At 34.8% G+C, this 27,094-nt stretch overlaps 1 protein-coding gene across 3 annotated transcripts in view; it reads left to right on the top strand.

The window, feature by feature from the left end:
• Kiaa0825 (KIAA0825 ortholog) overlaps positions 1-27,094 on the top strand; it is a 372,465-nt gene that overhangs the window by 122,056 nt on the left and 223,315 nt on the right. For all 3 annotated transcript variants that reach the window (XM_046428642.2, XM_058574629.1, XM_058574633.1), the window contains exons 12-13: positions 1,471-1,581; positions 15,249-15,388. In XM_046428642.2, the coding sequence (XP_046284598.1) occupies positions 1,471-1,581; positions 15,249-15,388 (251 nt within the window). The remainder of the gene's footprint in view (positions 1-1,470; positions 1,582-15,248; positions 15,389-27,094) is intronic.

Here is a 27,094-nt window from a genome sequence, read left to right as displayed (position 1 = left end):
GATTAGTCTAGTGCAATATTATCTTGATCCCCTCCAATTCACTGTTCTCACTACTATGGAATTGATTTTTTTAAGAAGTGAAACTGCTGGCATCACTCCCCCATTATAAACTCTTCAATGATTCCTACATGCTGGTATATGGAAAACCATATCCTGGCACCTTACCTAGCTTCTGATTACCTTTCCAACTCACACAGTGGATTGCTTGGAATATAAACATCACAGCCTGACTTTGAAGCCTATTAAATTTTTTTTCTGATCTGAAATTTATTGGGGGGAAAATGGCATTCAAGGAGGAGATGATATATTAAATTTCTAAAAAAAACTCCCAAGACCACAAGGTGAGAGAAGGATCAAATTGGGAAGATATGAGCATACCAGAAGCAAGATGTGGAGTAAAAAGATGTGGATTGGTTTTCAAAATGGAATTCTATTCTGTTTTTATCATTGAGAGTCAAAAAGACACTGTTGCTTCTGTACTATACAGGTAGATGTCACCACTTCACATAATTCCATTTCTAAAATTTTTTCACTCACTACTCCTAACTCTATGGGCAAATATAGTTTATTATTATAAAAATTTTATTAGCCAGGTTATGTACTAAGGATGTTATGTAACAAATTATTTCTTATTATGTCAAGATTTGTACTTGAATTTGAGCTAACCTAGAAAAATGTTGTAGTCACTTCCAAAAAGTGGTTATAGATCAGATATTGTGGCCAAACTATTCCAATTTTTATATCACAGTAATGTAAAATAAGTTATTTTACAGTCTCTCTCTAGATCCTTAAGAATGTGCAAAATTAATTATAAAGTTTCAAATATTGTTTAGTACTTATAAAGATTAAAAAGAGGTACCTACTGTTAAGCAGTTTTATATTAATGAAGAAAATATGATTAAATATTATAATTTATTAAAAATAAGTTGAAAAGACCCAATGGGATATAAGACTACAACTCAAGAAAGACATAGGTAGTGTTTGTGTACCTTCATTGCACATTTAATTTAACAAATTTCATAGTGTGTTTTTAAAAACTCTTAAATGATAATTGTTATACCTTTCCCAAATGTAAAAATTGTTAAATTGAGGTTCTTAAAGATCCAAATCTCAGTCATACTTTTCCTGGCTCTCCTGACTTGTCTACCTGATGATTCCTGAATCACCTATTGACAAAATCCCAAGAGGATGAAATGGGTGCCTTGTTCATTCTATTGCAATGCTATTTTGCATAAAAGTCGTTTATTATGGGCTGGGGTTGTAGCTCAGTGGTAGAGTACTTGCCTTGCATGCGTGAGGCACTGGGTTTGATCCTCAATGCCACATAAAAATAAATAAAATATATCGTGTCCATCTACAACTAATTTTTTAATCAATTAGTGAATATTAAGAAAAATCAAAAGTTGCTTCATTCATCTTCATAGTTAATGTTTTCTGAATATTTGAATATAACTGCTTGTGTTTCCCTAGAACGTTTCAGCATGGCATGGATGAGTCTGCTTCAGATTCCTTGAAATCAATTTTCAACCAACCATTGCATTGGGTTTCTTGCATATCACATTTCTACCCTTCTTTACTCAGGTAAGAAACTGTAAATGGCATACTATCTATAATTCTATGATTCCCTTTAAAATTTAGTAGAAACTTGGATTCACAGCTATACATATATCTTATAAAACAAATTTATAATTTTTCACAATAGACAAGTATGTAAAGAGTATGATTTTTTAGCTCAAGAATCTAAGGCACATAATAATTCCACTTGCTGCTTTAGTGATAAAATGGAAAACAGTGAATTTTTGAAATTTAGTTCTATTTTAGCTAATTGCCTAGCCATTTAAAAATTCATCCTTCTTGATCTATGATGGGGGGGATTTGACAGTTCTTCAGTTAATTATCAGATATAGACAGGAAAAGTGGATAATCCATGTAACTTAACTCAGAGCCTTAGAAGTGGAGAGAGGAGTAACTTTTATAGTTATGAATAGGGTCTTTCACTATTATTATTTAATTAACAGCATTTAAAAACAAGAAAAATCATTTAAAGTTTGAAATGTTCTTCCAGAGTAATCTGATGACATTTTGTGGCATTATAGAGAATGGCAGTTTGATTCTTTGTGGAATATGTCATTGGAAAATGCCTTTGCTTGGTATCTGAGAATAAAAATATCATGCATAGCTGAAGGAGATGTTGTTAATTTCCATGCATTCTTCATTCATCTTGGAAATACATTATCGATGATTTTACTATCTAAGTTGACTGGCTGTATCTCTGTCTTTTAGGAAATGAGAGTCTCTCCCCCATAAATAGAAAGTATGGAAAGTTCATTCACAAAGGTCTCCATAGACACCACAAGAATACACTGCTTGCTTGTATGTGCCTGTCTTCATATAGCCAATGGAGGATCCAGGATTAGTGAGACATAGACCCTAGTTTCAAGGACCTCAGTGTATTGCTTATACATAAAACTTTGTCAGCATGTCTGATTAATTCCTTGTGATTGATTTCTATGGAATGCCCTCAATACACTACCAACTCAATACCTTGTCTTCTTGCATGTAAATATACTTTTGTGTCCTTAGGAATTAAATAGCTAACTCCATAGTACTCATTACTGCAAAAATAACAAATTAAAAAAACTGGGTATTTTATAGTATAAATTAAGTAAACAATCTGCATCCTTTTGATGAGTTCCTAAACTTCTAAACATATTTGTTCTCCACATTACCATCACATTTTATCTTTTTTATCGCCTGCTTTTGTCTTATATCTGGAACCAGGGGTATTCTCCCTCTTTGGGAGTAGCTCTCTCTGATTTCCACCTCCAGACCTTGTCAGTTCAGCCAGCTAGAGGCCTGGGAAGGCAGCAGGAAATTAGTTTATTTTTCAAATAGTTGATTATTATATTTAACTTCTTTCTCTTTTTCATAAATAAAGCCAAGTGTAAATGAAACAAGATGTTTCTTTCTGCTTTTACTTAGCAAACAATCTCCACTATTATCCTGACAGAAAGATTAGAACATGGGGATGACTTTTCAGCCCATAGTGAAAACGAAGTTTGATTCAAACTTTCTGGAGAGCAATTTAGTAACATGTATCAAAAACTCTAGAATAATTTTGCCTCTTTATTCAGCAATTTCATTTCTAGGAACCAATTATAATGAATTAACCAGAGAATATTGGCTAAGTTTTATATGTAAATATGTCCAATCAAACATTATTTGTAAATTTTAAAAAATTTAAATAAATTTTCTGTAGTATATTGTTGGACAAATGAGTTATAGGGTATACATAATGACAAAATTAATATATATGTAATAAAAGGGTTGGTTTTGAAAAATAATAACATAGGGAAATCATTGTGATTTATAATTAAGGAGGAAATCAGATTATAAATATGAAATCATCCAAGTCAACCCAGTTTTTGAAATGGTGTATAACAAACATGATTTCAAGTGTTTTATGTACTTTATCTGTTTTATCCCTCTGTGACATTTTATAGGATAAGTACTTACGTGCTTTTTTTTTATGAAAAGAAAGGTTATTTGCAGGTAACAACTTTCTGAAGAGAACAAAGCTGGGTTGTCCAGTCCCTAACTTAGCCCATTCCATTCTAAAGTTCCAGCACTTGACAAGTGCATCTCCACCTTTCAAAGAGAAGACACTTCAAGGTGATACCAAGAGATGTGCAAGAAAAATCACTCCCCCGCAGAAATAAGATTGTCAGTTACTCACTAAGTCTCATTTTTACAGTAGAACATTGCACAGCCCTTGACACACTAGTGTTTATCTTAAAGTGGAGTTCCCAAACTTCCTAGATGAGATAATCCTTCTTTTCCAGGGAAGGAGCATTTACTGGAAGTAGGCACAATTGAGAAGGTCTGACCTATGCTAGACTAGCATATATAGGACCTTACAAAAATATATAAAAAACAATATTGAAAGAGCTTATAGTACAGCATCTATAGCTGGCTAATGGCTTGCAAGTAATATTAATTTGCATTTGTATTTTCCAAATTTCTTAGAATGAGTACAATATAATTTTATTAAGTTAAAGATAAGTTTTAAAGAAAGTAAAAGGAAAACTCATTTTCTTTGATTGTTCCTTTGTTCACATGGCGTAGGCTACAACCTCTGTGTAGATGACTTTACTTTTGCATTTCTAGATCTGTTTCTCCAACTTTATGATTATGTCCAGCTGCCCATATTTCTTGAATGGTCCACTGTACTAATGGAAACCCAGCATGATGTCCTCCACTATTTTTCCTTCCCCTCTTGCCTTGTTCTCCCTCCTTCTCTGTTAAGAGTGTGATTGTTCTTAAATGCTTCTATGATAAAATCTCCTGAGCTTTTTCTTTGCCTAGTCCCAGTCTTCTATCATGTTCACTTGATTCTCCCTCCAAAGTTCTCTTAGGACCACTCTTTGGCTCCAGCCTATTTTAATGAACTTAGTCCATTTTACCATTATTTAAAATGTCTAAAATACTGTTTTCATTATGTCCCTTTCCTCCTTAGAATCCTGGAGCAGCTTCTGTTTCACCCACACTTTTTCCTGCCGTCTTTCCTGGCACAATCAACAACTTTTTCTGCTCCTGTTAAGTTGGTCTCCTCACAAATCCTTAAGACTGTTTATTATTCCCTGATCTTTAATTTGTTGTTCATTCTCAACTTTAGACCTTTAGGAATGTAGTTTTCTCTCCTGCGATATCTTTGATTCTTTCCTTGGCCTTTCTGAATTCTTCATGCAAGTCATGATATGAGCACCCCCATCCCTTACACCCATCTGTGTCATACTTTCTGAAAATTATTTTCTGTTAGGTCCATATAATCTGTCTGGAAAGACATGATCCACATGCTTTATGATGTGACAGAACAGCGATATAATCAGAGGAACCTAGGGCAGCAATGAAAGCAATTTTAAAGTAATTTAAATTATTTTATAATTTAATACATAGTTAATAATATATTTAATAATTTTATTGAATTTGTTAGACATGGCGTTGGGAATTCCTAGACCATCATCATATGACTTTCAAAATCTGTACTTTTAATCCATTTCTCCTACCTATATCAGCTATCGTTGTATCTCTTTACCCCCAAATTATCTTTTAAAACTCCATTCTTCCCCTTAGCAACTAAAATGAACTGTTCAGGGACATACATGGGTTGGATGATGACAAACTAAAAATACATTAGCTTTATCTTTTTTGAAAAGGGAAAGCTGATAGGAGAGGTGATTGGAATAGCTAATATTATGAAGGATCTTAGTAATTAATTCCTCTATTTGTTAATATCTATTCATTGTTTCAGAAAGGATTTGAGTAAGCTTTCAATAATATTAAATAAATTAGGATAATTAATTAAAAGTAAGTAAGAAGGAAGAAAAAGATAAAGAAAAAGGACATGAAATTAAGGGTTAAAAATGTATAAGTATCTATATGGACCATAACTTTGTCTATAAGTTTACTAGTAAAAATATAAAGTATATGGAAAAAACAGAGTTTTTTATGTTCCTCATAATCCTGGAAATAGAATATATAAGACTTGACTTTAGGGAATATAAGTGTATTTTCAAAGCATTATAAAATGCTACATTCATTGTCCCTAGCCGGGGGTATAGACTGACAATGTGAGTTTATTTAGATAGAGTAATCAGTTTCATACTAGATTAAAGTAAGGCATGTTGAGAATATATCAATCTCAAAGTTAATACTATGACACTATTCTGTACTTTCATATAAATATTCAAGCAAGAATACTGTCTTAGTCACTTAGAGTATATTAAATTATAATGCTTTTTATTATTTTTCAAACTTTCATCTTCATGTGATTCTTTAAAGATTTGAAATTTTTTTTTAGTTCTTTCTTTGCCAAGTAGGTAATAACTTCACATTGAATCCAAGAAGCATAATCAGTGTGAGTAAACAGTATTTATTTCTTTTATGAGGACAACATGATGTTTTAAATCATGGCCAGTCCAACCATAGATGTTTCTTTCAACTGTTTTGTTGTTGTTGTTGTTGTTGTTTTGTTTCTTTAATGCTTTTACTTAATGTAATCCTGTTTGGAGGTCATATAGCTTTCTCCTTACTGAATGTATTAAGGTACCTTTGGCTCTATTAAGTATTAGGTTCACCAAAATGTATTTATTCTTTTCTTTACTAAATGCAATTTACAAAATTTCTCCATGTAAGGCATCATGATGGGTATTAACAGTGAGGGAAGAGACAGATTATGAAGTTTAGGACAAATCCCTTTTCTCAAATTTTACATATTGATGAAGAATACAGCCTTAGTTACATACTTGACAACAGTACACAATTCCATTGTCTGCTTCCTCCATCTTGAGATACTCTCCTGATTTCCTCCTGAAATAGTCTCTCAATTTCCTTCTTCCATTTTTCTTGCTGTTTCTCTTACTCCTTGTAGGTTCCTGTATTTTAATCTTGCCATTAAATATTGACTATCCTTAGTGTTCTATCATATAACCTTTTAAAAGTGGTGTTATCATTCCTATGGCTTCCTGGATTTCCTGCGTGCCCTGTTCTATTCATATCTCTAATTTTAACCTCTACTAAGACTACAGACCTACGGGTGCCACTCATACACAAATACCTTCTGAGATTTACACTTAGAGAGTGAAGTCACCATGACCCAAACTGAACTTAGGTTATTTCCCCTCCAATCTGATTCTCTTCTATTCGTCCCTATCTTAGCTAACAATGTCCATCCAATTGTTCAACCAGAGACTTCAGAGGAAATCTGGACATCTCTTTTCTTCTCCTACATATCCAATGAATTACTAAGTCTCATTAATTTTAACTTCTAATAACTACTATCCATAACATCACTTTTGTCTTAATCCAAACCAGCATCATCTCTCTCTAACTACGGCAATTACCTACTAGCTTTCTTCCCACTGATATGTTGACCTTCATTTCTAGTATTCTCTAAACTGCAATCAGAAGTTTCTCAAACCCAGATCTAGTTTCATAGCTCCAGTTTTATCATTTTATATTTTGCCTTAAAATCCTCTCATGAATTCCCCTGTCTTTAATAAGATCTACATAGATGAGGGTCTTACGTTCCTCTCCAAATGCTTCTTTTATCCACTGCCCTGGAAACTGTTATCCACACTTTAGTATTTTTACATTTTCTTCCCATGCTACTCCTTTCTGCCACAGGATCATTGCACATATTTTTTTCCATTTCCTTAAATGTCTTCCTTCTTCATCTAGTTAATGACAACTTCTTTTTGTATCTCAGCTTACATGTTGCTTCTCCAGTGAAGCTGATTCCAGAGACTACTTCACCTCTTTTTGCTACATCTTTTAAGAACATCTTTTGCTTTTCCTTCTTTGAATTTTCATAATTATAATTTTGTATGAGCATGTGCACTATATGTTTATCCCCAACTAAATTTCATAAGAATAGGTACTGTTTTTTGTTTAATGGTTTGTCTTCATGGTTGAGCACATAGAAGTCATCCAGTAAATATTATTTAAATGAATGAATAAATGAATGAATGATGAATGAATGAATGAATGAATCAGATGGGTGTCATGTTAACAAGTATAAACGTTTGATCTGAGTGGTAAAGCTCAGGCATGGGAGGTACAATTTTGATGAGAAAGTGACTGCTAGTATACTAGGGAGAGAACATCTAGAGAGGAGGACAAAGTTTGTCTGCCAACTGGTGCTGACAAGCTACTGCACAGAACTGAAGGAAGAGATGAGAGAGCCTTTACTCTGATGAAGTGCCAAGTGTTATGAAGAGCCAGTGGCCAGGGAAAAGTAACAATAGCTTTCTAACACCAAGGCTCGCAAGTGGCTGTTCCACAAGTGTGGATGAACAGCTAGATCTTAGAAGATATTTTCAAGGGGAAAGGCAGTGTCTGTGGACCATCATTAAGAGAAAATTGGCAACTTATTCAGGTACTTCATATACCTAGATATCTGAACATTTATATTTTCTTTTTCTATTGTGATTTAAAGGTATTATATAAATAATAGAAATGGAGTTAGCAATGCAATAATAAAAATAAGTGTTCCCATTGGACAGATGTGACTTACATAGTTGTTAATTTTATGATCTTGCAAAGTGAATTACACTATGTGGGTTTCAGTTTTAGTTTAAATTTTGGTGAGGAAGTTGAAACATAAATGCAATACAATCTTTATTGACCTACTTGCAAGTAGCATGCAATACCGTTGTCTTCTTCCTCCATCTTGAAGCATGTTCTTCTGAGAGGGTCATGAGAATTAAATGAGTTAAAGAGCCTCTGAGGCACTTATCATATAAGTACTTACTAAACAATCCTTCATGACTGCTGGGTTAATAAAGAGTTGTGTGTTTCACAAAGTGGAAGATTTTATCAATTATCTAAGCATGTTGAAAGGAATTACTACAAGTGTGATAAAATGGAAAGAATATTGAGCTGCTTTCTCCCTGGCTCTCTGTACTTATCAGAAGTGTGATGCTTGGGAGACCTTTTTTGAATTCCCTATAACAGGATATTATCTGGTGGACAGAGACTGATAATAGTCAACAGCTCCAGAAGATAACCTCTGCTTCTCAAGAGGGAAGGCTGGGTGATCCAGTGCCTTAGTGACTCAGTGCTAGATTGGGACATTGGAGAGAGCCCCAAACTGGAAGCTGAAATGTTTTATTATTTTTAAAATTAAAATTAGATGATATATATTTTTAGAAATAGAATATGCTAACTAGTGTAACATCAAAGTATGGCTCTGTGAATTTTAAATACTATCTTTGGGGGATATTTTAGAAAATAGGATCATCCCAAGAAAAAGATTGGTTTGCTAAAAATCAGGAAATCAGCATAAGTCTTCTTGGGTTGAACAACTACCTTTTACATTGTACACCACATAAGTATAGATATAGCCAACATTGAAGAAATGAGAATGTTGACTACATTAGTGACCAAAGCTATTTTAAAAATTAAGGCAAAAAAAAAAAAAAAAAAACCCTCGTGTGTGTGTGTGTGTGTGTGTGTGTGTGTCCTAATATATATACATCCTACCTCATATACATACATATATGTATATGTATATAGATATATTCTACTTAATTTCTACTTATAATAATTAAAGATTATAGAGACTTGGCTGTACTCAATATAGAGATTAAAATATATGCAAATATTTTCAATGCTAAAACTACATATCATTTTCACACTTGTGGTTAAAGTGATAAAGAAAATATTTTGAGTTTTTTCCCTCAACTTTTCTATCAGGTACTAAAATTATCTTCTTAGAAAAAAGATGACAAATTGCTTATTTTTTTTCTTAGAATGATTTTGAAGGATAAGTTATGGGAGATCAAGAGAGTGCCATAATATGAGAAGTTTTCCACTTTTGTTTTTCCCTGTTAAGGCTTTTACCCTCAGTTTCTTTTTTGTTATGCCATTACCTTTGTCCTTTGAGTCATGTAATTTATAGTCTCTGATATAAATTTGTCTTAGTAATCCATGACAAGAATCATCTGGTTGAGATCAGTAACATAGCTCTAATTTGGGAATCAGCTCTGAAATCATAAACTTGATTTTGGTCAAAAACACAGTATCTTCTATCAGGAGGTTCAAAAGAGCCAAACTTCCTCAGAAAATGCAACTTATTCACCAAATATCCTTCAGGTTGAATAGGGGAAAAAATAGAGTAATGGAAAGAACATGGGTTTTGTATTTGTGTTTTTAATATTTTTATAGTTGTAGAGGGACAGCATGCCTTTATTTAATTACTTTATTTATTTTGTGTGGTGCTGAGGATTGAAACCAGTGCCTCACACAAGCTAAGCAAGCACTCTGCCACTGAGCTACACCCCTAGCCTGAACATAGATTCTGAAGTCAGAGACACCTGGGTTCACAGTCCACCAGCTACATTATTAGCTAAATGGCCTTGGACTAATATCTTAAGATTCCTGAAACAAGGATTAGGTTGAAATGAACACTAAGTACTTTTGTGCATTTCCAAGTTAGAATTTTTTCAAGATATATACCCTGTGACAAAGATTCAAGTGAATATAGTTTATTTTCTATGTGACGACACTTTAAGGGGAATGAATAAGTGAAGAAAAGAAAGATTTGTATAATCAAACCAACTATCAAAGGAATGACTGGAACTTGAAGCATCTGGGGAATTCTGAGAACCAGTATGAAATATGCAGTTCAGAGTTATCCTACCAAAGGAACAAGGATGTTGAGGTATTGATGTACCAGCTCCCATTGGTCATTGATTGAGGGCACTAACAGCCTGTCTTGCTGGAAAGAAACATAGACTGAAAGCATCTTTGCTCCTTTGTTCAGGCCAGTGTGATCTGTGAGGTAAGGGCAAAAGGATGTACGGTCATGGACATCTGCTGTGGTCCCCCCTTGCACTACTGAGATCTACTTCTTTCTCGTGTTCTCAGAGGCCTATTATTGATTCTTCAAGGTGGCTTTCTTTCTTTCTAAGAAAAATTTAATTAGGAAAGAGTTGGTAGGACAAGGTAGAGTACTCTCTGTGGCAGTTATTTCTGAGTCTGAAATAATATTCATCATTATATTCTTCTACAACTCTCCCATCTTCCCTTCACTATTGACCATCATATCTGCTGACTTATGCTGCTTGCCCAGGGCAGTCATTATGATCGTCATCCTCCAGGGGGTGAACTCATTAGTTTCCATTCTTTTGGAATAGAATGGCAGTTATTGCTTTCTCCTACATATGGTCATTAACAAACCTGAGAGCATCAAGAGATGCCCTGAGGAATCCCTTCAGTTACAGATACTTCTCCCTGCTTGTCTTATGCAGCAACAACCCTAGCTCTTCATGATAACTAGGTTTAATAGCCCTTGCCAATAGAGTGATTTCTTTCTTTGCCTGATAGACTTCTGACAGGAGGAACCAAAGATAACTTCATGGCAACTATGATTTTAGGTTTAGTGGAATCCTAAATGGTCTTCTGTTAGAGGTGTATATACCCTACCCCACCATGGAAACCAGGGCCTCCACTTGCACAGAGCTTCTGGCGATTAGGGGAATAAAGACCAAATTTCAAGAGAATCATCAAGAGCTTTAGTAAGAGGGGTCCTTACTACTTTCACCCCTTGGTTCCCAGACCTCTATAGTTTATCTTTTGAAGCCAGCAATTTGTTAGTTCAAAGTAAATGTCAAATCTAGAAGAATAGTGCTCCACCACCACTGTATATTATCCCACATTGTGCTTTTAGAAGTACATTCTAATGTTTTGCTAATCTTGTAACTTCTTTGTGATACATATACGGTAGGATAAATGAATCCCATGGTCATAAAGCTTGAGCAGTAAAACTGCTCACAGTTCAAACCTGCTTCAGAGCCTTCTTTCAGGCTGGGCTTTAACAGTCAAGCTGAAAGTTAGGACTGTATGTGCTGATATAGAAGAGACTTTTTAAAAAAAGTTTTCTATTTCAGTATAAACACAAACCAAAATTTTTTAAAATTATAAACAAACTACTTGATTAATTTATATAAATATACCCGAATACAGCTAACATTTTTACAATAATTTGTTATTTTCATAAACCAGTGATGGTTGAACTCCATTACTATAGGTAGTTGAAAAAAAATTTAGGCCAATCCAAGCCCCAGAAATATAGCAATTTTTAGAGTATAATCTTAACTCATTAAGTCCCAAGTTTTCAATTCTGTGAATATTTTAATGAAATTGAAATAGGTGCATTAAAAAAGATTGGAAATCATAATCTACAGCTTATTATATGATTTAGTATCATTAATACTGTTAATGATACCATTAATAATGTTAATATTATCATAATCATTTATCTATTACTTTTCTCAAAAGATCAGAATTCTAAAAACATAAATATTTATTTCAGAGCTACTATAAATGGTGCAATTTAAGTTTTTTAGGTCTTCTGTAAGTGGAATGATGGGACATAATGGGTTAATTCAACATAGTCATAAATTTGTTTTGTCTTTCAATATGAGATATATGAGTTCTGTTGAACTAATACAGTTTTGTTCTCTTCTTTGTATCATAATGGAATTCAACATGTACATATTTGATACATACATATATACATATATCTAAAATTTCCCTGTCATTTTTTTAAGGCTAATTTCACTTTCACAGATCCACCAGCTCAAAGGATGAGGGAACATATGCTTCTCCATATGCCCCAAACAGACTCCTCAATGCATTTTATTACTCAGAGCTTGGTGATTTAGGAATGTTTGTACTATTTTATTTTTCCTCATAGTGAGTCATTCTACTGTACATTTCAAAATTGTGATAAGTTGAAAGATCCAAGAACTGAGGTATGTTTCAACAAACAGCTTTCCATCTGGTAAATGAGAGATTTTATTTATAACCAGGTATGCAGTTACAGTGGAAAGAAATGACATTCAAACTATTTTGTTTTGTTATATGACTGAGTAAAAACACTAACCACCTCCATCCCTTCTCCATACTGCAAACAGATCAGGAAATTTGTCTACCTTAAACTCTTCAGTAGATTCAAAATCCCCACCTTGGTATATGAGGAGGACCTCCATGATCCAGTTCCAGCCTCCTTCTTCAAACTGTTTCTCCAAAATCCTCTTCTCTTCACTCCAGCCAAACTGGGGTTTTTCAGTTCTATCCTTAAGTCAGCTCTCAATTTGAGCACAACATATTGATAGGAAACATTAAAAAACAAAGTTGATTTAAATACATAACTTACTACCAACAGTTTTTCCTCCACTATCCCTCAGCGGAGCTTCTCTAAGTCAGCATTTATGGTTTATGATGGAAGTCAGGAAGAGTATTGTATCTCTTGGTACCACATTTGGAACTTCTCCAAACACCAGAACTCTCTGGGACAGTTAATCAGAACTCCTGGGATGCTCAGAACTAGTGGACTTGATTCCTCCAGCCTGAGGGTTAAGTAACTTCCCTCTTCTCTCTTCACTACCCAGCCAGGGCAGGACTTTCCCTAGCTAACACAGCCTACCAAGTGCCTGAGCAGTTTGCCCGCTTCCAGTTATGTTATCAGAGCTTCATATAGAATCTGAGTCTGTCCAAATTTTAAGCACAGGCTGAAAAATTTTGTGGGTCATAAGGTATGAATTGTTCCAAATGCAAAGCCAAGCAAAGGAAGAGGTACTTTCAAACTTCTCCATTTTATATCCTCAAATTCTCTTGATTTTGTTTAATTCATACTTTTAGCAAAGCATTATTTTTTTTCTTAAAACTTTGCCTACTCATTTAGGAGCAGACAAGTCAATCAGCTAATGTTTATAGAGAGTTTAAATATGCTGAGTTTGGGAGCTTTAAGGTATATAAAATGAATATCTTCAGAGACTTGAATATGGATAGTGAAATAAAGTTTTGAAGAAATAATCAAGTGCTAAAATATGTATGCTTGTCATAAGTGTTTTAATTCAGAGTGAGACCACTGTGAAGAGAAAATTTTAGTCAAGACTTCTCAGGGGAAAAAAGTGGGAATTTTTGTTGTTGTTGTTGTTGTTGTTGTTGCAAATTCAAGATTGGGTAAGATTAAGATAAAGATTCAGGGTCATAGAAAATTCATTGAGTGAATGGTGTCTTAGCTCAGGCCGTTATAAAAAACAGACCATATTTCTGATAACTTAAGCAAGAGACATTTATTTCTCATAGTTATAAAGCCTGTAAGTTCAACATTAGGTTATCAGCACGGTCACATTCTGGTGAGGACCTTCTTTCAACAGCCAACTTCTGATATCTTCATGGTAGAAAAGGGCAAGGAAGTTCTTTGGCCTCTTCTATAGCGATATTAATCTCGTTCATGAAGATTCTACCCTCATGAACCAATTATATCCAAGAATCTCATCTCAAGATGTCATCTTATTGGGGTTGGGGTTTGAATTTGGGGACAACATAAACACTCAGTCCATTGCAAGTAGCAGCCAAGGCTGACCTGCATGGGCACAAAGACCTGGAGACAGCAGATGATGCTAACTCATTCTGTTTCTACTACCTGTGTCCCCAAATGCACTGCCTACTACAATGGTTCCTAAACTTTAACATGTATCTGCTTCTCTTAGGGAGAGCTTATTAAAATAGATTTTGCGGACCTACCTCCCAAATTTCTAGTGGAATAAGGCTTGAGAATTTGCATTTTAAACAAGTCCTCAGGTGACCCTAATGCTTCTGGTCTGGGGCCCAAGCTTAGAAAACCAGAAGTCTTGACTGTGTTGATAACTGGATGGCTCACCACTCAGTCAACAGCATCCCCTAATGTTAATACCACAAATTGTCTCTCTTAGTTATACCTTTTCAGTCTGGAGCATCCAGTCCTCTCATTCACAATTCTGCATTCCTCAAACACACTTTTCCTTCCAAATGGCACACTGTTCTCATAATCAATGTGGCCCAACTAGAGTGTTTGACTATTGCCTGCTTTGTGGTGGTTGTTGTTGCAAGTTAATTTCCCATGTTGTGACCTTCATATGATCTAAATTTTGAAATATTTTAAGATAAAAGTGAATTGTATTGTCAGTTTCCAATTTCTACTTTACTTTCTGATCTCCTGTCAATACATTGATGGGGATGTGAGGGACCTGTTTTCAATTTTCTATTCAACACTGATGATAATTTTGCAAAAAGAAGCTTATTTACCTTAGAAGTATTTCTCTTTGATGAAATTATTATCCAAGTAGATAGTAATGTTACTATTAGTAGCAGTTCTGCTGATTGCATGTTGATTTAAGATTTTACATATTACATAATTATATTATGGTTGACACTTGACAGATGCTTTGATTCCTTTAGTTTCATCAGTCATCATAGCACATAGTACATCACAATGTAGCAAAATCCCACTGGAACTTCTTTCCGTGAATAACAAAAGGAGTTAATTAATAGCACATAGTAGGCATTCATTGTGTATTTGTTGAGTGAATGAATTAATGCATTTAGAATAAGCGCATAAATAATTTCTTCTCTCCATGAAACAAAAATAGACATGGTTCTGTGAAATGTAGGCATGGTTATTTTGTATCAGTTTGAAATTTGGCAAGCTACCAAATGTTAATTTGCTTTTAGCTAGTTGAGATTAAATGTAATTCCTTCCCTGAGCAACCCGAAAGTAAGTAAGCATGAAAGCATTTTCAGACTAATCTGGGAGGAATTGACATTTAAAGGAGTTAGCATTACATCTGTACTTTAAGGCTATTAATTTCATAGATAAATTAACTTCATTACTCCATCTTTATCTTGCATTTTGAAAGGACTCCATCAGCTGGAGGACTGAAAGCGGAGGGTCAATTGAAACTGCTCTTATCCCAGCCAGGTTGTAACTGGAACCTGCTTCTGGAAACCCTACTGAGTAATGACGGTCTTTTACCAAGAATCTTGTTGCAGAGCTCAAGTGAGTATTTGTAGTTACAAGAATGTCCTCAAAAACCCACTCATTGCTTGAATGAAACTTTTTTCCCTACTGAAATTTTGGCAGAAGAATGTGAACCAACTGCATATATCGACAGGGATTAGCAGCAGGCAAACTATTGAATTGATTTACCAATCTATATAAGAATTATTTTTTTCAGGGACTCTGAATGAGGGGAAACAATATTTTTATATGACACTCTTCTATCACAACTACCATTATATAGAAGTACTTCAATAATCAGGGATTGAGATGCCTAAGGATATTGGAAGAACACTGTTATATTTTTTAAAGCACATGCATGAATTAGATAATAAATAAAGAGATAAAGAGGGATTTCATTAAAGCAATACTGGAAATTTTAGTGTATCTTAAAGTGTGCTTATGCAATTTATGAATAAGCAAGCTATGGCTTACTGCCATATCCATTGGCACATGGAGAAATAAATAATTTCTCCAATGGAAATTGAGGTGTAATAAAAGACTACACTTAACTAGATTTCCTTTTTTCCCTATAGATGCTATTTTAGAAAATGGCAAGTAATGTTGTGCCAGTATTATATTCCATTGTGCTTCCTCTCATATATGAAGTCTTCTAACCATGTTCACATACCCTGTGCATTTCTCCTATTCTGTACCACATGTAAATCCAGATTAGTCTTATGAATAACTAGTTTCACTAGAGGTTTCCTTAATCAAAATCTTTTTTTCTCTTATTCCTCATCACCGGAAGGATTGAATCCAGATCCTGAAGCCATTGAAATATGAGCCCAGACTATTTTCCTAGCCTTTTCTTCCAGTTCTCCCTTTCACGCACTACCCACCCACTCAGCCCTTTTCCAGTCATTGTTGCTGAAGCCCCATGCATGTATTTCCTCATCACCTGTGCTCACCTGTTTTTCCCACTTAAAATCTGTTCCTCAGGAAACTTGGTCTCTGCCATTTTTCAAGGGCCAGAATACTCTCCTCATGCTGATTTCTTTTGTGTTCCAGGTCTCTGAATATTCTCCTCATGCTGATTTCTTTCTCCCTTGAACTTCACAGCATCCCCAACCTTGTCTAGTTCATCTGTCCTTAGCATTCTCTGCCTGCTATTGCTATATTTGTGTATGAATGAGGCAAACATCTCCAGGTCATCCTCTTGGTATGAAACTGAGCTTCACAGCAATCCCCTGTCCAAATTGCTCTAGTCATTTCCGGTAATCTTTGACTTCTCATATCTGCTCAGGACCAGTTCCCCAAATGCTTCTCACCCATCCACCTTCACATCCAGTTTCTCAAAAGTCATTTGGGAGAGGCACCTCTTGTGAGAATACTGCTTCTTCCCTGGTGCTTTCAAAACCATAAAACCATGTGGTGCCATAGTTCACCAGAACTCCCCAGGCCTCACTGTGCTGAAGCAGAGGTGCAGAGGTTATTTCTCTTCCAAATACTGAATTTTATTTTTTCCTTTAGTCCTGAAGCAATATTGTTTGGGCCTCAAATATTTAAAATAAATAAATATTTTAAAAGGAAAAAAGTGAAAGTTTCACCTGAAAGTACTTTCCTTAGCTTCAAGTTGCAACTCCAGTCTCCTAAGGGGAAAGTGGCACTAGGAAAAATTCTTTCTCAAATAATAGCATTTTATGTACATATTTGGTGATAGGCAGGGTGTGGGCCCTTTACATTGTCATCTAATTTGATCTTATAAGCCTATAAAATTTATACTATTGTTATCTTCATGTTAAAAATAAGAACATCGAAGTTTTAGTTGAGCACGGAGGTACACACCTGTAATCTCAGCGGCTCATGAGGCTGAGGCAGGAGTACTGCAAGTTCAAAGCCAGCCTCAGCAACTTAGTGAAGCCCTAAGCAATTTAGTGAGACTCTACCTCAAAATAAAATATTAAAAGGTCTGGGGATGTGACTCAGTGGTTAAGCAGCCCTGGGTTCAATTTCTGGTACAAAAAAAAAAAAAAAAACAAAGAACATTGGAGTTTAGAATAAATAAAATTGGCCTTCTGTATCTATAGGTTCCATATCCGTAGATTCAACAATCACAAAGTATTCAGAAAAAAAAAAGTTTTATGTGTACTGAACATGTACATACTTTTTTCTTGTCCCTTAAACAATAAAGACTAACAACTATTTATATACATTTACATTGTACTAGGCATTATAAGTAATCTAGTGATGATTTAAAGTATATGGGAGGATATGCATAGGTTAAATGCAAATACTGTACTGTTTTACATCAGGAACTGGAGCATCTGAAGATTTTATCCTCTGAGCTTTCAGGAAAAGTGGCTGCATGACATGGATAGTATCTTACATGACTGAGACAGTTCCTCTGATACAGTCATTGAAACTCACAGGCATAATCCTTTAAGAGAAATGGTCTTCTTTATAACAGAGTTATCTAGAACAGACAGGAAAATCAATTGAGATCAAACCTTTTCACTGTATTGATACAGCCACTAAGGATGAAAAATTACAAATATTTAACTATGTTTTCTTACAAATGAATCCCATATTTACTTGTCAAATATGTAATATCTGCCTTCTGGTATGTTTACTATGATGCAGTTTTGAACAGAGTTATAGTTATCAAAGGTACCATATTGTACACCTTCAGTTGTGCTTCTTTTGAATTACAATACTATATTTACTTAACCTAGTCAAATACCCATCACTTTTTACAAAGGCTATTAGGTTACATGGGTGATGTGACATTGAATTTCACTAGCTACTTCAAATAACATGAAGATGAAGTGACAGAATTTACTAATCAATTTATTGACCAACGTGTTAAGTTCCAATAATATTCCTGTCACTTTAAGTTAGAAACAAGCTACCCATGGAATCTTATTAACTATAATAAGATAGAAATTATTATGTACATTAAAATTAATTAATTTCTAGTATTTTTTTGCAAGAATTTTCTTTTCATTTGATTAAAAGTCTCAGAATTTCAGAACTCTGTTTGGTAACTTAGAAGTTTAGTCATTTTTAGGAAAGTAAAATTTTGGAGTAAAATACTCTGAATTAAGTATTTTAAGCAAACATAATCACCAGGTTCTTATGAGGAAGTTTTTCTTATAAATAATGCTTTTTTGGTCTAACTGATAAAATTTAGCTTTGCATTAAATTGCCTCAGGAATTAAGAGTACAGAGATAGTAAGTACATGTTTTTATTATACATATTTTAAAACAATTCTCTTTATTTGATGGTCAATTATTGAATCCCATTAGGTATAGATTTTTTCTTGATAAATAACCATATAATGTAAGATTAAAACTATTGCATAATGAGAGTGATGTCTTTGGCTTTTGCTTTTGTTCTGTGAAAATGATTTATCAGAATTTCTTTTTTTTTAATCAGCTGAATATGTAGGGAAATGACCACCCTCCCTGGGAATTAGAAAATAGCAAAATTAAACAAATAAATGGTAAAATTTCAATTTGTAATATATGCATCATAGACTGCAAGCTTCAAAGAAGTAGAATCATGTTTTTGCTATGGGTAATAATTTCTCTCGTACTAAAATAGTTAGCATTTTGAGGCAATGATTACATTGTTAAAACTTGATAAAAATGAAACAATTTCAATGGAGGTGGTTTAAAATAACACTCTTTTGGTTCAGTTTGGATAGCATGATACAGTGATGTTTGTTGTTTTTACATTAACTATCTTGAATCCAAGTGGGGAAAACTCTGAAATACAAATGTTTATAGAGGATTTTTAAATTATAAGGCCTTATTTTGGATTAATGACTAAAAATATCCAGGTGTGATGGCACAGCCTGCAATCCCACCAACTCAGGAAGCTGAGGGAGGAGGATCACAAGTTTGAGGCCAGCCTTAGCAACTTCATGAAACTCTGTCTCAAAATAAAAACTGTTGGGATGTTCGGTGGGGCTGTTGTTCAGTGATCCTGAGCACTAGAGATACAGGGGGAACCATTTTGTTAATTACCTTGCTGAGGCCACATGGCCTTATAGATTTCTTACATGTGGCATCAAAGGAATTAATATGTGGCAATTTCCCAGTTTTTAGCAGGTGACCTTTTCTGCTAGTGATATTTGAAGGAAGTATTAATAACATGCTTTCCTTTGCCTATTGGCCGAAAAATGATTCACAGTGAAACTTCTTGGCTTTCTGTTGATATTCAGGTATAATATAACAACTACAAATTAGCAAATACATAGTACTTAATATGTTGCAGACAATGTTTTTAAATGCTTTAAATGTGTTTACTCACTGAAGCCTCCTACAACCTCTGGGTAGTAAGTACATTTATCTCCATTAACAGATGAGTAAAGTGAGACATGGTGAAATCCAAGTTACAAACCTAGTAAATGGCAAAGCAGGATTGCACCCAGCCAGATTGCTTCCCAAAGCTATGTTTCCAGTCTATACCACATGGCCTCCAACAGAATTGCAGAATATTTACCAAATAGCAGTGTTGCAAAATCCATGGAATCAATCAGGAACCTCATCAATGGATAATTTTGATAGAGTGTTTTGTATTTTTTAACCTGTCACAAAGTGCCTAAAGATAATCAAGAAACAAATACAAAGAAATTTTTAGCTAATGGACTATTACTATTACCAACCCATGGTTGACTTAAAATGAATGAATTAATCAAATTCTCTTATCGTCATGTTTTCTTGATCTTTTAGGTAATATGAGACATATTATGGCAGAAGCTTGGTGTTTTGTTGTACATGGTGATGGTGGTGTGTGTATGTGTATACCATTTTATAGGCATGACCAAAGTGCCATTTTATTACCATCTTAAAGGAGGTGACCTGAAGTGAGAATATACTCCTACTTGGTATTCATAGCTCACCTAAAACTGATAGTATGTCATAGTCTACTTTAACCAGTAACAACATCTGCACTAGAGGACTCTGCTTTGTTCACTAATTTCTTTTTCAATAGATTTGTTCTTCATTCTTACCAGAAATAGTAGAATCATATTTGCATGTTTTTACATATTCCTTTTCAACCAAAAATTCTGCTTAAGAATGATGATGAATTTACTAATCCAGAAACATCTGTGAGCTGTATTGGGTTTTTCTAGACCAGAAACAACCAGTGTTGGAGCTGCTGTGGATGGTGGCAGGACAGGATTATATCAAACAAAACTTCTTGTAAAGTGCAATATAGCCACATGTTACCTGAGGATCTGGTTAAAAGGGTAGATTCTAATTTAGTAGGTCATGGGTGGGGCTTGAGGTTATGCATTTTCAACAAGCTCCCAGGTGATGCTGTTCCTGTTCCTGTGAACCCTGGGCAACTTTTTGAGTAGCAATGATCTCAAACAAGGTATCTGTTGCTATAGAAGCAAAAGACTGTGATTGTGATTTGTCCTTACAATATAATAAGAAGACATGATTTGCTTAAGGATATTTATAAACCATTTTATCTGGAAGTTCACAGCAGCAGTCAGCAAGCATGGTCTTATTCAAATACAGATCTGATTATGTCACTTCCCTGCTAAAAACCATTAGTGGCTGCCCATTACTTGTAGGATAAAGACCCTGATTCTTGAGACACCTATAAAGCCCTGTATCCTCTAGTTGTGGCCAGCATATCCAGCTCATCTCATTCACTCTCCTTCAGTTTAACATGCTCCAACACAGGACCATGCCTATTTGGGTCTAAATTTGCATATTTGTAACAGCAATCTCCCTGCAGAAGTGTCCTGAAGAAAGAGACAATTGCTACAATACCTAACAATATTTTCATTGTTCCATACTCCACGTTTCCTTCTTGCTACAGAGTCTTTGAAAAAAAAAATTCTACCTAGAACCTTCCTCCTTTCCATTTGCCTGACAACTCTGAATCACCTTATCCTCTTTCCATCCTCCTGTCCCTCCCTTTCTTTTTCCTCTCAGCCCATACTTCCTTGGAAATTATCCCTGATTGTCTTGACTGAGTGAAGACCCGTGTACTTCTTATTGTCACAGTTATAAGTGAAAGGTTAATTGACATAATGGTGTATTTAATTTGTGTCTCAGCCACAGTGAGTTCCAGAAAAGTGGGGACAGCTTACTATTGTATCCTGTATGCTTTGCCTTGTTCATAGTACTTCAGACTGATAACTAGCACACAGAACATACCTTAAAAGTATTTGTTGAATGAATGAAGGTCAATTAAATCTCCATAACAATTCTGTTTCATTCATTAGCTTTGTGATCTCTCTAAACTTCAGTTTCCTCATTTCTAAATGGGTCATTAATATTGATGTTATATATTTGTTTTGCGATTTAAAAGGGAAAGTAAACATAAAGCACTTAAACATTGCTTGGCACTTCATACTTAATTTGTGTTAGATTGTTTTCATTAATTAGTGCTGAATGCCTGCAAAAATATGCCTGATTCTCTTCTTCCTCCTCCTTCTCTTTTTCTGATCATCCTGTCCTATTTATGCAATGAATTATCTCTTCTGCCTCTCAGTAACTCCCTCCTAAGCATTCACCTAAGCATGAATGTATGTCTCCTAGGTGTTGAAGTTTCCCATTTTGGACATTTTTGTGCCTGGGAAGGTGTTGCCCTAGTATCTGCCATGCATATAAAGATGAGAAGTGGGCCAAATAAATATCTCAATTTTTATACATTTAGTACTCTTTAAGAACACTCTCATATAGCTTGGGAGATTAGCAGTGTGAATTTTGCTAATATGTTTTACCTACACATAATCACTTCTCATCTGGCTTGGCAGTGGCTGAAATATTTTACATTCTTTCTCTTTATGGTACTTAGAAATGTCTAACGTAACTGTAAGAACATTTGTCCTCGTTAGTAGCTAATGTGTGTCTAGTATTAGTATATAAAGTGATTGGGCATTATATTCTCAGTGATACTATTATCATGAATTGTTGCATTTTTCCCCAAGCAACTCAAAGTAATTTAACACATTATTTCATTTATGACCCTTGGATTATTAGGATCATTTTACAAATGAGAAAACTAAGATAAAAAAAATTGAGTAAATCACTACTTGATGTTTTAAGTGGTCCTTGTTAGAAGAAGAGCCATTATTTTCTGAAAGTATTGTTTTTAAATGAATTCAAAAATGAAAACATGAGGCTTTGTGGAGGTGATTCTTTTAGAAATAAGAAATAATATTCTTCTGAGTCAATTTCTGAAAATGGTTTCTCAATTTTATAACTAAGTTCTTCATTTAACTAATATTTAGTGGGTCAAGTAAAATCTACAGAGCTTGGAGTTAACTTAAGACTCCATTTGCAAACATTAGAGCATGATTTCTACATTTGTTTTTATACAAAATCAATCCCACTAGACACAATTCTAAAAAAAAAAAAAGAGTCAAAAACAGTATACACTAAACTCATTTTTTGGAGAGTCACAGGGCTTATGAATAATTAAATATTACAAAATATGTAAATAATACAAACTAATTTTAACAAATGGAATTACCTGTATGTCTTATACAGTTTACCATTTTTAAAGAAATTGGATAAATTGACCAGTTATAAACCTCTTATGAATCTGTAGCTATTTCCTTAATAAATACTTTTTCACTTTATAAATTGTTAAACTCTTTATGTGTCATTTTCATTTGTTAAAAAATAAATGGAGATAACACAAACCTCATGTAGGATAATGATAAATGAGAAAATGTATGTAAAATACTTTGCATAATACTTGTGCCATTGTGAATATTCACTAGGGATTGTGGGTATTCAAAAGAAGTAGAAATCTGATTCAGTATTCAGAGAAGAAGGAGGAGCAAGAGGAAGAGGAGGAGGAATAGGGGAGGGGGAGAAGAAAGAGGGAGGGGGAGGAAGAAGAGGAGGACCAAAGGAAGAAATTTTAAGTGTTGAACTGTAATTCATATGTAAGCATTTGGGGCAAGAAAATGATCCCAGTAAACAACTTGGGAGATAGGAATGAATGAAAAGAACGATTCTTTTTTCTTCATATGTTTAAGACCACTTCATGAAATTTTTTTTCTTTATTTTTATATTTATTATTATTATTATTATTTGTATACGTGTGGTACTGTGGATTGGACCCAAGGCCTCCCACATGCCAAGCAGGCACTCTACCACTGAGCTATATCCCCTGCCCCAGAGACCTCCTTTTTAAATTTTCAAATTTTGCCAAATACAAGACTAGTTTGAGGGGAAAAAAATCTAATAATCATTACATTAACAAATGAAAGTTTCAAATAATGGCAAGTTTTTATACTTACTGTTAACCTTTTATACAACAAAGTACCATATTAAACTAATTTTGAAATTAGATATCAATTTTATTTTTGTTAATTTTCATTTCAAACTAGGTTGTGACATTCAAATTTAATGTTTCCTTGAAAGTATTTTTATGTGATACTCTACCCCTTTTATCTAGGGGTTAATTTATTAGCCTGGGTTTTTGTTTTTGTTTGTTTGTTTTAAGTCCTTGTTTTATATGCTACACTTTCTATTCTTGCACTTTATAATGCCTTTGTTGAAAGTAAGTCTTTCAGCCTCTTCTCTTTGGTTTAGAGATGCTTTTAGTGTCTGGTTAATTCAGCATACCGAGCTCATGTGCTGCCACACCATTGCTGCAAAACTCAACTTAATGACTCAGCAGGAGCTTGTCATTAACAACATTCTTGTAGAAAGTAAAAATTAAGCAACCTTGGAAAGCAAAGCATTATTGTGCCATGTAGGTGTTACTCTTTGTTAGCAATACAGTCTCCTGGTTGAGTTCCTTGCTTTATACCACCTTCTTTTGAAGTACTAACAAGTTCAGATTGCAAAAGGAGTTTAAAAAGGCAGTGAAAAAGGGTCCTTCAGTGTTATTGAAAAGATGATCTATTTTTAAATCACATATTTGTTTCTATAATGTGTAAAACATTCATAAAGGAGTAGGCAGATGAAATTTAAAGTAGAAGCTTTTCTACTGTTATTAGAACTTGTAAAACCTGGGCCAGGGAATATGGCTTTGAATATGTGGCTTGCTGACAATGCTCTCCAGAATTCAGTGGATCCCCTTCCGTCTGATCTCCCAGCTCCGCACTTACCACTCCCCAAACCACTAGATCTTCATGGTGAAAACCTCAGGACTTCCTAATCTTGGCAAAGCCAGATTCAGTAGAAGGGAGATGAGGCCAGAATGCAAGCCCCTGAGGTCCAGACTTCAAAAGGAGAAAAGATAGCTAGGCTTAGCCAACCAGGCCCAGAACTTTCCCCCAAACTAACCACTCAGACAAGTCACTTCTTCTTTAGCATGGATATGGTGGGGAGGGGCCAGCAGGGTGGCTATAGTACTCAGTAAGAGAATACAGAGCGGATCCAAGATGGCAGGCTAGAGGGAGGCTGCATTCTGTGTCACATCATGACCTGGGATTCAAGTAGTGGGAATACTGTTTCTCTGCAAGTTATTAGAGGACCCCCAGCAGCATTCTTGTTCTCCTGTACAAGATTCTCAGCTGCCATGCCTGCGCAGGTCTCCAGGCCTCAGTGTATGTGAAGGACTCCAGGCAATTTGCCCACAAAGGTCCTCTGGGTACCTGAGCACTCACAGGAATCCTGGCATCACTCCCATGCAGAACACCCAGCCTCTGCTCACACACAGAACCTCCATCCACCACACCTGTGTGGACTCCAATCTACCAATGTGGGGCTTCCCCTGTCACCTCCATCTTGGGACACAGCAACCACTTCCATAGTCCTTTACATGTGGTACCCTACACCTGGGGACACCATACAGGGTGTGGAGACAGCTGCCAGCCACAACACTGCACACTAAGAGCTGCATCTCTGAAAATACTGCCCAATGCCATCACCCAGCCTCACCCAACCCCATGACTGAAAGCAGCCACCTGTATCTTGGGACACCTTTGTTGCCATCTTTAGTTGAGGCAACTCCTCACTTGGGACACCTGCTGGGGCTTAGAAGCAAAATCAAGAGAGGTATTGGAATCCTGCAGGGAAACTATAAGCCTATAGGGTAAAAACTCTAATGCCTCGGAGCAACAGTACTAGAAGGAAAGACACATGAACAATGTGAAAAAACAAAGGAAGAAAGTACCCCAAACAAACCACGATACTACATTATTAGAATCCATGGGCAGCACAACAGAAGAAATTACAGAGAAGAAGTTAACCACACGGTGAAGATGCTAAGAAACCATGAGCAGAAAATTAAAAAATTATGGAATAACATATAAAGATCAAAATTAAGAATTATTGGGATAGAGGAAGGCATAGAGTTCCAAACCAAAGGAATGAACACTCTATTCAATGAAATATCAGAAAAATTTCCAAACATGAAGAATGAATTGGAAAATGAAATACAAGAGGCTTACAGGACACCAAATGTACAAAATCACAACAGATCCACACCAAGGCACATTATAATGAAAATGCCTAGCATACAGAATAAGGAGAGAATTTAAAAGCCACAAGAGAAAGGAATCAGATTACATATAGGAGGAAAACAATTAGGATCATTGCAGATTTTTCAACCCAGACCCTGAAAGCCAGAAGATTCTGGAACAAAATATACCAAGCTCTGAAAGAAAATGGAGGCCAACCAAGAATCTTATATCTAGCAAAATTAAACTTTAGATTTGACGATGAAATAAAAACCTTCCACAATAAATAAAACTTAAAAAGAATTTACAACTAGAAAGACTGAACTACACAACATCCTTGGCAAAATATTTCATGAGGAAGAAATGAAAAACAATGAAAATCAGCAAAGCAAGGTATTACAATAAAGGAAAAACCAATCAAATGAGAAAGCAAGTCAAGTTAAATACCAAATATAAACAAAAATTACTAGGAATTCAAATCATGTCTCAATAATAACCCTGAATGTTGATGGCCTAAACTAACCAATCAAAAGACATAGACTGACAGATTGAATTTTAAAAAAAGACCCAACAATATGCTGCCTTCAAGAAACTTATCTCATAGTTTCACCACAGACTGAAGATGAAAGTTTTGGAAAAACATACCAATCACATGGTCTATGGAAACAAGCAGGGGTTTCCATCCTCATATCAAATAAGGTAGACTTCAAGCCAAAGTCAATCAAAAGGGATAAAGAAGGACATTTCATACTGCTTAAGGGAACCATACACCAACAAGACATAACAATTATAAATATATATATGTCCCAAACAATGGAGCATCTACATTCATCAAATAAACTCTTCTCAAGTTCAAGAGTCAATAGACCACAACACAATAATTCTGGATGACTTTAACCACACTTTTTTTTTAATCACTGGATAGATCTTTTAAACAAAAGCTAAACAAAGAAATTATAGAAATCAATAATACAACAAATAACTTAGACTTAACAGATATATATATATATATATATATATATATATATATATATATATAATATGTCATCCACCAACAAGTGAATATACTTTCTTCTCAGCAGCACATGGATCCTTCTCTAAAATAGACCATATGCTACAAAGCAACTCTTAGCAAATACAAGAAGTAGAGATACTACCCTGCATTCCATCAGATCATAATGGAATGAAATTAGAAATCAATGCTAAAATAAAAAATAGAAGCTACTCCAACACCTGGAGACTAAACAATATGCTGTTGAATGAACAATGGGTTACAAAAGACATCAAAGAAGAGATTTAAAAAATTCTTAGAAGTAAATGAGAAATCTGATACAACATTTCAAAATCACTAGGACACAATGAAGGCAGT

This window comes from Marmota monax, unplaced genomic scaffold (genome assembly GCF_021218885.2).
Source record: "Marmota monax isolate L192 unplaced genomic scaffold, Marmota_monax_Labrador192_F-V1.1 WCK01_AAM20220418_F8-fsc00018, whole genome shotgun sequence".
NCBI lineage: Eukaryota > Metazoa > Chordata > Mammalia > Rodentia > Sciuridae > Marmota > Marmota monax.
Note: the sequence above shows the minus strand (reverse complement) of the source record. Positions and strands in the feature narration are given on the sequence as shown.